The sequence below is a fragment of the Silene latifolia genome, chromosome Y (genome assembly GCF_048544455.1).
Source record: "Silene latifolia isolate original U9 population chromosome Y, ASM4854445v1, whole genome shotgun sequence".
In the NCBI taxonomy this organism is placed as follows: domain Eukaryota; kingdom Viridiplantae; phylum Streptophyta; class Magnoliopsida; order Caryophyllales; family Caryophyllaceae; genus Silene; species Silene latifolia.
In genome coordinates, this window is record NC_133538.1 from 249,581,611 (window position 1) to 249,595,304 (window position 13,694).

General features: G+C 39.8%; 1 protein-coding gene across 1 annotated transcript; it reads left to right on the forward strand.

The window, feature by feature from the left end:
* The first annotated feature begins 1,579 nt into the window (after positions 1-1,579).
* On the forward strand, positions 1,580-2,119 carry LOC141630423 (uncharacterized). Its single transcript, XM_074443246.1, has one exon. It carries the CDS (start codon positions 1,580-1,582, stop codon positions 2,117-2,119), a length of 540 nt encoding a protein of 179 aa, XP_074299347.1.
* The last annotated feature ends 11,575 nt before the right edge of the window (positions 2,120-13,694 follow it).

Genomic DNA, 13,694 nt, shown 5'->3' on the forward strand with positions numbered 1-13,694 from the left:
ATACATGAGGGAAATTGATACTTTATTGATCATAATCCACATTTATCGGTAGTTGTTGCCTGACTAGAGTTTGACATTACTATCGTGTGACGGTGGTGATCAGTTGATCCCTTAAGGTCATACCTATAGGGTAATACTCTTAATTGATAAATTAATTAATTGTATGATGATACAAGTTAATTAATCCTTGGCTAAGACGAGGATGATAGAGAATCTAGAGAGAGAAAGTTCTGGTTCTAACTGATTTCTTCATCGTTAAGAAATGGCTAAGACGAGGAAATCTGCAAAAAATCTCAATCAAACTAATAATAATAGACATTAATCTAGTAATAGTAATCAAAAAATCCAAAAAAAGTCATATATTCAGTCTGCTAGTACTAGTACGAATAATACTCATATCAATTCGCCCAAATCGGGAGGGAGACCATCTCTTAGGGTTTCTCCTCTTCGCTTTGAGGTGGAATTGGAACCTATCGATGAAGAGGAAGAATTACATGATGAAATTACGACAACAGAGGAGAATTCAAGCGATTGTCCTGTTCTTCAGATTTTGAAAGAAGATGTGGAAGGTGAGATACGTTACTGGTCGACTTCTGTGTTTTGCTATATATTAGGTGCTAATCCACCTAGATCTTGTGATTTTGGATTTATTAAGAGAGTTTGGCGGACTCATGGAGTTGACAAGGTTTCGTTCCTACCTAACGACATTTTTCCTCGGTTCGTTTTAAGACGAAAGAGCAAAGAACAGTGGTCCTCAACACGGGGCATCTTCTCTTTGATAATAAACCTGTGATTATCAAGGAGTGGACACCTGATGCTGTTCTTATTAAGCATGATGTGCAGAAAGTTCCTGTGTGGATGAAACTTCATGGATTAGAGGTTAAATTTTGGGGAAATGCTTGTCTAAGGAAACTAAGTGAGGAAGTAGAGCGTTACATTAAGTGTGATGATGCCACTGCTAATAGAAGTTTCTTTGGATATGCTCGGGTCCTCATTGAAGTTCAAATTGGTCAAGAGTTCCAAAAGGAGTTACTCTTCAAGGATGAATTGGGAAGTATGCAGAAGGTGAGGGTTGACTATGACTGGTTGCCCCTTCTGTGTACTCAGTGTAAGGGGATGGGGCATGATACTGCTCAGTGCAGGAAAGCTGAGGGTGTCAAACCGGTGAAACATGTTTGGAAGCCTAAGACCAAAGCTGATGATGTACCGAAGGCTGCTGTTGTACCTAAAGCTGTTGCACCTGCTCAGAAACAAAAACAGGCTGAGAAAGTAACTCAGGTTCCTGCAACACCAGTTGTTACCCTTGTGGCTGTGAGTACTCCTCATAGTGCATCAGCTCCGGTGGTCACACCTTCTGTTCCAGTACCAAAAGTAACTGAGGAACCTTCCCTTCCAAAGAGGATTCTATCTCGGATGATGAGACAGGAAATCCCTGATAGCAGGCAATACTCTCCTCAGGGTATTACTTTCTTAGATGCTTTAAATATGACTATTTCTCGAAGTGTGGGTATTGGAAAACGTAGCTTCAGGAAAATTCAGTTAGAGAATGGGTAATCTTGGTTTTTGGAACATAAGAGGTATGAATAATAGGAATAAGCAACTTGAAATAAAAAAGTTCCTTTATCAGCATAATATTGGTTTGTTTGGGCTTTTAGAAACCAAGGTTAAGAGTTGGAATTGGAATAAAGTTAGAAATAAAGTGTGTGATGATTGGTCTATATGTACTAACATCAGTAAACATAAAGGGGGGAGAATATGGCTCATCTGGCAACCTTCTCAATTTGTGGTGAATGTTAAGTATATCACTGATCAGCTCATACATTCTAGTGTTTATGATAAACTAAGGAATATTAACTTTCATTTCACTATAGTTTATGGTCTTAATAAAGATAAGGAAAGAGAAAGCTTATGGAATGATTTAGACCTCATTAGAAATGGTGGGACCTCTGCCTGGATGGTGTGTGGAGACTTCAACAGTCTTATGCACTTGGATGAAAGAGTTGGTGGCACAACTGTCAGTTGGAATGACGTTATGCCTATAAGGGACATGGTAGCTAAATGTGATTTGGTGGAGCTAAAAACTATGGGGGCCTTCTTCACATGGAATAATAAACATTAACACTCCTCCAAGTTTTATAGCAAAATTGATAGGGTCTTGATTGATGATACCTGGCTGAAGCAATTCCCGGACTATTTTGCTCATTTCTTACCTGAAGAGCTCTTTGACCACTGCCCTTGCCTCATCCAATTTCACAATGAGGGAGGTAGGAAGGGGGTACCATTTAAATACTTCAACATGTGGTCTATGTTGGACAACTTTAAAAAGATGGTGAGTGATCACTGGGATATGGCCATTCAGGGAACTCCTATGTTCCAAATGATCAGAAAATTGAAACTGTTAAAGCCTAAGTTAAAAATGTTGAATAAGGAGAATTTCAGTGACATTGAGAATATTACTCAGGTGACAGAATTGTCTTTACAGGAGTTCCAAAAGAAGCTAAGGACATACCCTCTGAATAAGGGACTTTGTGCCTCTGAGGCTGCCTGTGCTAAGGATTTAGTTTTTCTCAAGAAAGCCAGAGCTCAATACCTACTACAAAAGTCTAAAGAACAATGGATGGAGGAAGGGGATGAGAATACAGCTTTCTATCATAACAATATCAAACATAGAAGAATGAAAAACAGGGTTTATCAGGTGAAGACTCAGAATGGGATCTTGTGTCAGACTCAGCAACATATACAGGATGCATTCTAGGATTTTTATGTCAATCTCTTAGGGTCTTCTAAACCAGTTGCTCCTATTAATCATGGGATTGTGAGGCAGGGAGTTTGCCTTACAACTGAGCATAAGAATCTGCTGCTTCAACCTGTGACTGATGAGGAGGTTAGAGCTGCCATGTTCTCTATCCCTGGGACCAAAGCTGCTGGCCCAGATGGATATAGCAGTCAGTTCTTCAAAGACACATGGGCAATTGTAGGGAAGGATGTTATCAAGGCTGTTAGGAGTGTTTTCACCTCTGGAAAACTTTTAAAGAAGTGTAATGCTACTATTTTAACCTTGATTCCCAAAGTTGAGGTGCCTGAAGCTGTTCACCAGTTTAGACCAATAGCTTGTTGTAACACCATCTATAAATGTGTTGCAAAGGTATTGTGTACTAGGCTAAGTGCTATTTTGCCTGAAATAAACAGTCCTTCTCAAAGTGCATTCACAAAGGGAAGGGACATAGTGGGCAACATTCTCATTTGACAAGATCTAATTAAACTGTATAATAGGAAGGCTTGCTCCCCTAGAGTCATGATGAAGACATGCAAAAAGCCTATGACTCAGTTGAGTGGGCTTTCTTACATAAAATGTTGGAAGCTCTTAACTTCCCTCCAAGTATTATTTCCATCCTGATGCAATGTGTGTCCACCCCTACCTATTCTATTTCTCTTAATGGGAATATCTTTGGGTATTTCAAGGGGAGAAGAGGTTTGAGGCAAGGGGACCCCCTTTCCCCCTTACTCTTTACCATTTGTCTTGAATACTTGAGTAGGATCTTAGCTTGGGTGCAACAGCAAAAGGAGTTCAGATTTCATCCCCTCTGTAAGAGAGTCCAATTGAGTCATCTGTGCTTTGCAGATGATCTCATTATGTTTTATAGAGGAGACATTCCTTCTGTTGTCTTATTGTTGAGGGCCTTCAAAACCTTCTCTAAGGCTTCAGGTCCGAATATGAATCAGGGGAAGTCAAATATTTACAGCAATGGAGTTGATAACTCTACTATGGCTAGGTTAATCAGACTCTCTGGGACGCAAAGAGGGACTGTTCCTTTCCGTTATTTGGGTGTCAATATTACACAAAAAAGATTGGGTGTTAATGATTGTCATCATTTGATTGAGAAAGTAACTGGTAGAATTAAAAGCTTGGGTTCACGCAAACTGTCCTATACAGGAAGAGTGGTGCTGATTAAGTCAGTGCTGCATAATTTACACAATTATTGGGCTCGTGTCTTTATTTTACCTAAGACTGTCCTTCACAGGATTGATTGTGTGTGTAGGCAGTTTCTATGGCATGGTGCTGACATGAAGGAGGGTCCTGCTATGGTGGTATGGGACAGCAATTGCAAGAATAAAAGAAAGGAGGACTTGGTTTGAGAAGCCTGTACTGGTGGAATATTGCTGCAGTGGTAAAATATGCCTGGTGGATTGCTAAGAAAACTGATCACCTGTGGGTTAGATGGGTCCACGCTGTTTATATGAAAGATAAGACTTGGGAGGACTATATACCTGGCCAGGGGACTAGTTGGTCTTGGAGGAAGATCTGCTGGACTAAAGAGTTGGTCAAACAGCAGCTCTTTAGTGTTGATGATTACTCCATCAAGCTAGGTTACTCTTGGTTAGTTGAGGAGGGCCCTGATAAGGATTGGCATCACTGGTTTCCAAATAGCATAATGGTTCCCAGACATAGCTTCATCCTCTGGTTGGTAGCTCATCAACGAATGCTAACACAAGACAGGTTGAGGAGAATGGGAATTGCACATGATAACGTTTGCTTTTTATGTGGTAACAGTGAAGAGAGCTTGGAACACCTATTCTTTAAGTGTGACTTCAGCAAGAGGTGCATACAAATTCTCAATGCCTGGTTGCAAATTGGAGTGCCTGAGTCCCAATTCATTCTCTGGTGGATAAAGTGGAGGCATAAATCTTTAATGGTGAAGAAGGTACTTGCTGCAATGGTGGCTGCTGTGGTTTATCAGATATGGGCATGCAGAAATCAGAGCAGACTGGAGCAATGTGTACTATCTCCTGCAGTTGCTATGAGGCGGGTAAAGGAAGAGATGAAAATGCGTATCAGATGTAATAGGGTGTATTCAAAAAATAAGAGTGCATGTAGGTGGATAGAACAATTATGTATAAGCTAATGTCTGTTGTACTAAGGAAATATTAGACAAATTGTTGTATGGATGATTATCATTTCTAATGAAAGCTGACATTTTCCCAAAAAAAAAAGTTAATTAATCCTTTAAATTACATGATGTTTTTGTTATTGTTTATAAAACAATTATAATTAGAATGAATAATGTATAATAATCACAAGGAGTTGTGAATTATAATAATATGGTCCATTTTAAGTATAAGTAATCATGTATTGCTATTTGTATTATTTATTTTTATGTAAAGAATTTTAATAAGTTAAAATTGCATTACATTGTCACATGTCTAGTAACATGTCACATATTACAATTGACAAATACTACAAACTTAAAATGGATCCATTTTATCTATATGAAAACCGGTTTTCCATAATAAGAGGGAACAATTGTGAGACAATGTGTGTACATGCTTATTTGTGATAGGCTCTTTGTTTTTCCCTGTGAAGAGAAATTGAGGGAAAATATGAGCACCCATAGGGCACTCTTCCCCTCAACCCCACGGCACCCCTCTCTCCCCAAAACAAAATGAGATGTGTTTTCTCATTGATTCATTCATTCAAATGCTCTAATTATTTTAGTTCTCTATAATTATTTTTGAGAGAGAAAGAAAATAAAAACATCATTCTAAATACTAATATTAAGATCTAATTACTAGTAGTAGTAATAATTCATATTAGTAAAATTTAAAGGAACATCTACTAATTTCTAGTAATAAAATTAGTAAATGTATTGAGAGGGATTACCTTGGTACAATCCTTAAGGAGTAGATCTTGCAATTGGATCTAAGGGTTTTTGGGGCATTCGGTTTTTCTTAAAGAAGACTAATTTGGTAGGAGGCCAATTAGTATAAACCCATTCGGCCACCATTGTAAGAATGATTAATTCTTCTCTTTTATTGAATTTGTTTTGCATGCATAAGATCTTATATTAGTTTTATGACTAAACTAAATCACTTAGTTATTAAAGATGTCTAATAAGAGCTAAATGAATCTTTCATTCATCACTTTCGAGCACGAGGCTAGGGCACCCTCCTTACACATTTTGTTTGGATTGGTATCACTCTTGCAAATCGGGGTTTGATCGCTTGGTGTGTAACCCACCCTTTTAAGCCAAAACCCGTGTCAGTATTATGCATAATATAATGAACTGTGAGTGCTTATGTGTTATGTGATCATAAATCCTTCCGTGTCATTTTCAACACTTTTAAAAACACCTTTTCGCGCCGTTATAATGGCCATTTCAAAACTCGATCTTTCGTCGACCATTGCACGCCTTTTTAGGCCGTCGTAATGACGATTTTTAAACCCCGTTTTCTCACAACCGTTTCAAACCTCGATCTTACGCCGACTGTTGCACACCTTTTAAGGCTGTCTTAATGACGATTTTCAAACCCGGTTTTCTTCAACCATTTCAAAAAACACGCCTTTCTAGGCCATCGTAATGACGATTTTCAAACCCGGTTTTCTACAACCATTTCAAAAAACACGCCTTTTTAGGCCATCGTAATGACGATTTTCAAACCCGGTTTTTACGACCACTTCAAAGCATCTTTTTATGCCGTTATAATGGTCATTTTAAAACCCGGTTTTTATAACCATTTCAAATATACCTTTTCATGCCATTGTAATGACGATTTCAAACCTTGGTTTTCATAAACCATTTCGAAATACACTTTTACGTCGTCGTAATGGTCGTTTTAAACCTCGGTCCCTCGCCGACCGTTGCATTTTCAAAGCGCCCTTTTACGCCGTCGTAATGACGAATTCTACCCTCAAAATTCGAAATCAGTTTTCAAACAAAAACGTTTTTCAAACCGTCGTAATGACGATTTCAACTCGTGCAACTTTCAAAATTTCAAATCTCGTTTTCGAAATCAAATTAGGCTTTTTTAAGCCGTCATAATGACGATTTCAACCTTTGCAATTTTCCAAATTTCAAATCGCATTTCGGAAACGAATTTGACCATTGTCCAAGCCGTCATAGTGACGAATTTAATTTCCAAAGTTTTTTTTTTGAAATTCCCTTTTGAAAAAAACTTAACCGTTTTCAAATTTCAAATTCAAAACTCAAATCATTTGAAAGCAAATTTAACCGTTTTCAAATTTTAATCCAATTTCAAATCATTTGAAAATTAACTTAACCGTTTTCAAATTTCAATTCAAAATCAAATCATTTGAAAACAAACTTAACCATTTTCAAATTTCAATTCAAAATCAAATCATTTGAAATCGAATTTACCGTTTTCAAAATTCAATTCAAGATCAAATCATTTGAAAACGAATTTAACTGTTTTCAAAATTCAATTCAAAATCAAATCATTGAAAACAAATTTAACCGTTTTCAAATTTCAATTCAATTTCAAATCTTTGAAAACAAATTTAACCGTTTTCAAATTTCAATTCAATTTCAAATCATTTGAAAACAATTTTAACCGTTTTCAAATTTCAATTCAAATTCAAATCTTTGAAAACCAATTTTACCGTTTTCAAATTTCAATTCAAAATCAAATCTTTAAAAACAAATTTAACTGTTTTCATATTTCAAATCAAAATCAAATCTTTAAAAACAAATTTAACTGTTGTCATGGCCATTGTGATGACGATTCCAAATTCTTCAATTCTCGATTTTCAAATCCGTGATTCGGAATTTCAAAAACCGTCTTCGGAAACAATACATTGTTTTCAGAGCCGCCGCAAACTCAAACTCAAACCGTCTTTTGAAAACAAACTTAAGACAACTCTTCAACTGATCGACTTTCGGAGATCCCTACTCTTCGGAAACCGTCCATAAAACGACAAATGAACATTTTTGAAAATCTCTAGATAACGTCAAGTCTCCGCTGAAGTTAGTACCTACCTTCTGGTCTAGGCCGTGTTGCCTAATTGTCGAGACATTAAACCCGTCTTTCCCCTACATTACGGGTCAAAGGTCAATTTTGTGTACATGTCTTGTCCAACGGCGTCACGCTAGCAACAAACCTCCAAACTAAGTCAGAAGTCGTCTGTATAGGCATCACTATGCCAAAGTCGACGCTCGAGTCTAAGTTCAAAGTCAAGCACCACGAGTTCAAACACAAAAAGTCATTCACGATCTTTAATGAACTCATAACCTAGTCACACTGTCGCGTCTCAACAACAAAACTGCCTTTTGTACATATGTGTCGTACTTGCCTTTGTTTGTGTAATCCCTTGCCAAGATAAGTTATAACGCTTATCGTTATGTCAAATAGGAATCCTTGGGTGCCATCAATCGTCAACCAGGAACTCAAGAAGCCAATCAATCTGCATCCACCATGACTTCTTCTAAAACCAACAACATGGTCCTTCGACTCCTAGCTACTATGAAAAACTTGAGCACTCGTATCTCCCAGGTTGAGGACAAAATGATGACCAGGAATTTTCTCTCTTCTGATATTGAGCAAAGGGTTAAGCTCCTTGAAAGCCGGCTACTTGCCAACGACAAAACCAACCCTAGTTGGAAGGCTTCCAAAACCAGACGACCTCATAGGTCCTTCCCTGATTTGGGTATGTGTTATGCCACAGCCTTGGAAAAGATAATCTCCCAAAAAAAGCTCAAACCGATTGGTTCAACTCCAGACCCTCTACAAAACAGCGAGGACGTAAATGGGACGGAAAAATGTTTTGTCAATATCACCAAGGTCGCGGAGATGACACTGAAATGTGTCTCCCTCTAAAAGGCGCCATCCTTGATATGATTGAAAAGGGCTAGTTACAATTACCTCCCTCAGCAAACGACCAGAACAACCATCCTGAAAACCCTTTTGGAGACAGTCAGGGATCTTCCCTAGACTGCTCTCATCTCATCTCTCCTGACGATGAGAAAATTCATGCCATTGATGAAGATGGCATACAAAGCGCTATAATGATGCTCTCCGTCTCTATCAACAACATATTCTCAAAGCTGCAAGTAGCTATCGATGATTTGAACACTCGGGTAGCTAATTTGGAGAAGAGGTTTGGTAGTACCGAAAATGAACCTTACCATCAAGGAGAAGACCAACCCTCCATTCACCAACCAATAGTTGTTGAAAATGAGGAATCATCTAACTGTTCTCACACCCATTAACCCACCAACAAAGAACATGAAATTGCCTCACCAAAATACCCTTCAAAATATCAAGCAACATCCCAAAAACTTCCCATTGACAACAACCAAATCCTGTTTCCGCCTAGGATTGACAAAAACAAAAACAAAACTAACAAAAACATCCCCAAAACACCAATGTTGGAACCATGGGAAAACATCAAAGGGTATTCACAGATCTGGGAATAACATATGGCACCGCTCTGGAGATACTTGCTTCAGAAGGAATGCTCCAACCCATTGGTCCGACTCTGGACAAACCCGAACACAAAAGAACCCGATTCTGGGATGGTAATGCCTATTGCCAATATCATCAAGGCAAGGGCCATGACACCGAAGTCTGCTTCAAACTCAAGCATGCCATTCAAGATATGATTGACGCTGGCAAAACCATAATTGCACCTCTCAGTCAAGACCATCCTTCTGGATGTCTCAAGTCAAACAAAAAGGTTGAATGTTCTCAAAGGACATTCACCAACCTCAACACAACCTATGTCGCAGCTCTTCAAAAGCTTGTGACTGAAGGGAAACTACAACCAATCGGGCCCACTCCGGACCCGTTTGAAAGCAGGAAAACCCGTCTATGGGACGGCAGTGCCTATTGCCAATATCATCAAGGAAAAGATCATGATACTGAAACATGCTTCAAACTGAAACATGTTATTCAAAATATGATCGACAACCATGAACTGGTAGCTTCATCCCTAGACCAACCAAGTGATGAAAATAACCCTCATGAACATCTCATTCTGCAAGGAGATGAAAGCCTCATCGACTATTGTCCTCATATCATTCCAAACAACGAGAGCGAAGTGCTCAAGTGGGTCAATGCTCAAAACCAGACATTCAAGCCGCTGGATGCTGCAAAGGAGACCTTCGAGGGGGAAAGTGTTGATTAGGAGTTCGTATCTGAGGGCGAGTCAGAGTCCGAGTCAGAGCCTTAGGCTTTCTCATATCTATCCTCATGTTTGTCCTTTTATTCCTAAGTGACAAACTGGGGGCTGTCCCCATGAGTCACACGTATCCATCGAGTCTGTGCTAACCTCTTATTTATCTAAATAAAAGCACAATTTCCAATTATCATATACTCTCCCCTTTACCATTTCCCGTTGACAACGAGAATTTATTTGAGAATTGATTTAATACAAACAATATGTTCCAATTCAATGTGAGTACACTCGAGTGACGTTCCATACCGAGCAAGCAAAGGACCTGAAACTCCGTGTCTATTTTCTTTACCTATTCCATGTCTGGCAATAGAAACCTTTCATTAGCACCCGATCTAGAACGAGCTCTCAATCAAAGGGATCCTACGACGAACCTAGATAAAAAACCAGAACCTCTCCTTGTTCATGGTCAATGACGGAAGGCAAGATCATTCCCGACAAAAGCATCCCATCACCAAATATCAACCTCTCACCAACGGGTACATCCCCGTCTGCACCTTTACCTGCCACGAATGACGGACGACAAAGAACCAATAAATCAAAAACCAAAGCCAAAGCAAAACCAGAGCGAAAGGCCAAAATCAAAGGTCCAAGCCAATATCCATTCACCCAAAGCCAAAGCAAAAACCAAAGCCAAAAGCAATTCACTCAAGGCCAAAGCAAAAACAAAAACCAAAGTCAATTCACTCAAAGAAAAAGCCAAAGCCAAAGCCAAAGGCTACTCACCCAACGTCAAGGCCAAGACCCAAGACCCAAGCCAAAATCAAAACAAAACGAGATTAAAACCCTTTTCTCAAAAAGGCCAAAATCCAAAGAAAGCATCCAACACACAAAATCCTGGACAAGTGAGTACCAAATACCAAGTCCAGGACCAATAAGTCCAAATCCTAGGACCAACGAGTCCAACACACCAAGTCCCGGATCGAGAAGTCCAAAACACCAAACAAGTCAGTCCAAAATACCAAGTTCAGGACCAACAAGTCCAAATTCCATGACCAACATTTCTTCCCTCAAACTCCGGGACCAACAAGTACAAAACACAAAAATACCAAAACCTAATGTCAAAGAGCTAAAACAAGAGCTCAAGACTCGTCAACTAAACCTAAAACTGCTTCACCCCCTAAGTCCTTCTAGAGACTATTACAGGGGACCTATCTAGGATCTTGGGGGTTCCCCTCAAGATCATAATCAAAACTACTTCACCCCTAAGTCCTTCTAGACACTGCTACAGGGAGACATATCTAGGATTCTGATGATTCCTCCTCTCAAGCTCAAAATATCACACCTTAACCTTTAAGGTCCAGACATGGGATTCCGATCCCACATTTGTTTACCAACCATTTTGTGCTCAGGCCACATCAAGCTTGAGACCCCATTCCGCACAACATTACAAGCCGTAACCCATCGGCCTAAACACCACAAATACAAGCTCCAGATTTTTATCTGTCAAACAAACCTTTTATTACAAGGCTCCACATTTTATAATGTCAAAGCCATTTCCACCTTGACCCAGATATGGAGTCTTAAAAAAACATTGCTCCCCGGAACGGGACAGCTCAATTTCATTCTTAGGGTCCACTTTTTAGTGTGCTCACACAACAAGAAATATTTTCACAAACTATTCCTCTTTGATTCATGATCAAGAAGAAATTCTCTCCAATCAACTTTCGAGTCACCAAACGGAATTCACCATCGTGACCCTCAGCTCCAGATTTTTATCTGTCAAACAAACCTATCATTACCAAGCTCCACATTCCATAATGTCGAAGCCATTTTCACCCTGACCCAGATACGGAGTCCTTGAATGCTTTGCTACCAAGAACGAGACATATTCAATCTACCCTTAGGGTCCACTTTTTTGTGCGCTCACATGATAAGGAACATTTTCATAAATTACACCTCCTCGATTCATGATCAAGGAGGGATTCTCTCAAATCAATTTTCGAGCCACCAAACGGCATTTACCGTCATGACCCACACACTTTAAGGTCCTAACAATTAGCTTAGGCACACACATTCAGAACTACTATCTGGTTTGATTTCACTTCACGTGAATACGTAGACAGTCCTTCAAGGACACAACCATACACCTCAAAATCACTTTAAGGTCCTAACAACTCGCTTAGGCACACACACGCAGAACTACGATCTGGTTTGATTTCACTTCACGTGAATACGTAGGCAGTCCTTCAAGGACACAACCATACACCTCAAAATCAATTGTCAACACACATTCAGAACTACGATCTGGTTTGATTTCGCAAACATGCGAATACGTAGGCAGTCCTATTACAAGGGCATAATCGCATACTCCTTTCACAACATTTCCAATTTTCAATCCTCAATAACCAGCTCAGTACTACGATCTGGTTTGATTTCGCAAACACGCGAATACGTAGGCAGACCCCCAACAAGAACACAACCGCAAACCCATTTCAATCTCAACCATCAACATCAATCCTCAAAAGCAGCCGACCCAGCTACAAAAAATTAATCTTAAACTTCTTTATTGGGGGCTTCTTCCTTAAGACGTCGCCCATTCCTTGTTTTGTCAAAATTCCCACCGTCTCACTCTGGGGGCTTCTCTTTCAAGACGCCACCCGTCCTCTATCTACAAACATCTTTTGAGTGTCATCTACAGTACAAAATAAAACCGCCCATAGTCTAGTGCTCGGTACGGACGAAGACAAGGTCTTGGTTCCGCTCTCCGAATCATTATACCTCGAGAACGGATCTCAAACAAGCAAACGGAGGCAAAAATGTCTGAAGAAGATAATCAATTCATGTTCCCAGCCAAGCGGATCTTCTACCTCAGGGATTTGATACGGGCTGTCACACTTTCTTGGCTAGGAGTTGCACTCACATGTACAAAGTCTGTCAAAGTCACCCCCGTGTTGTGTCGACACTGACTTTGTGTCACGTTCACGACCGTCTGTATGTCAGTCTTTCAGTATGCGTCCATGTGAGTCAATATCGCAACGGTCACGTGTCTCCAATCTATCAAATCACAGATTTACGAGCAACAAGACTCAATTTTAAGCTTCACAGCTTTCAAAACTTCTATCTCCCTTCGCGTGAGATATTACATGCTAGTTGCTTATATGCTAACTGCTCACATGCTTATGTGCTTACGTGCTTATATGCTTACGTGCTAGTTGCTTATATGCTAATTGCTCACATGTTTATGTACTTACATACTTATATGCTTGCATTCAACGTGCTTGTCTATGCAACTGCGGATTTGTGTGGTCACTAACCATGCAGGTAATCTTGAGAAGACAAACACACTCTAGCTAAGTATTGGGTTCTTCCCAAGAAACGACGACCCGTCAAGTCCAAGGGCTTCAACCGCATCAATTACATGGCATACGCTGCCTTCCAGCGAGCAACAACTCATATCCCCGGCGAGTCCTGAGAAGTTTCTAACTCCCCAGCGAGTGCCGATTTTCAAATGAAAGTCCCAAAGGTCTTTCAAATATCCTCACAACATCATTCATGATCCTGACGCAGCGCTCTCCCTAAATGGTTTTCCAGAGAGCCTTACTTACATGATTCATCCCCACGGAGCTCGTTTAGGGCACCCATCAAGTTGGAGTTCGTTGCTCCCTAGCCGAACCTATCAAATTCAACCTTGTTGGAAGTCATTTCCAGACAATATCTTGGAATAAGCCCGATGTTTCAGGCTATTTCCCACAGTCGATCATCCGACCATCGATGGCTGGCGAGC

Coding starts and splice junctions, on each gene's coding strand:
- LOC141630423 (XM_074443246.1), top strand. CDS start 1,580: ATGAATAATAGGAATAAGCAACTTGAAATAAAAAAGTTCCTTTATCAG.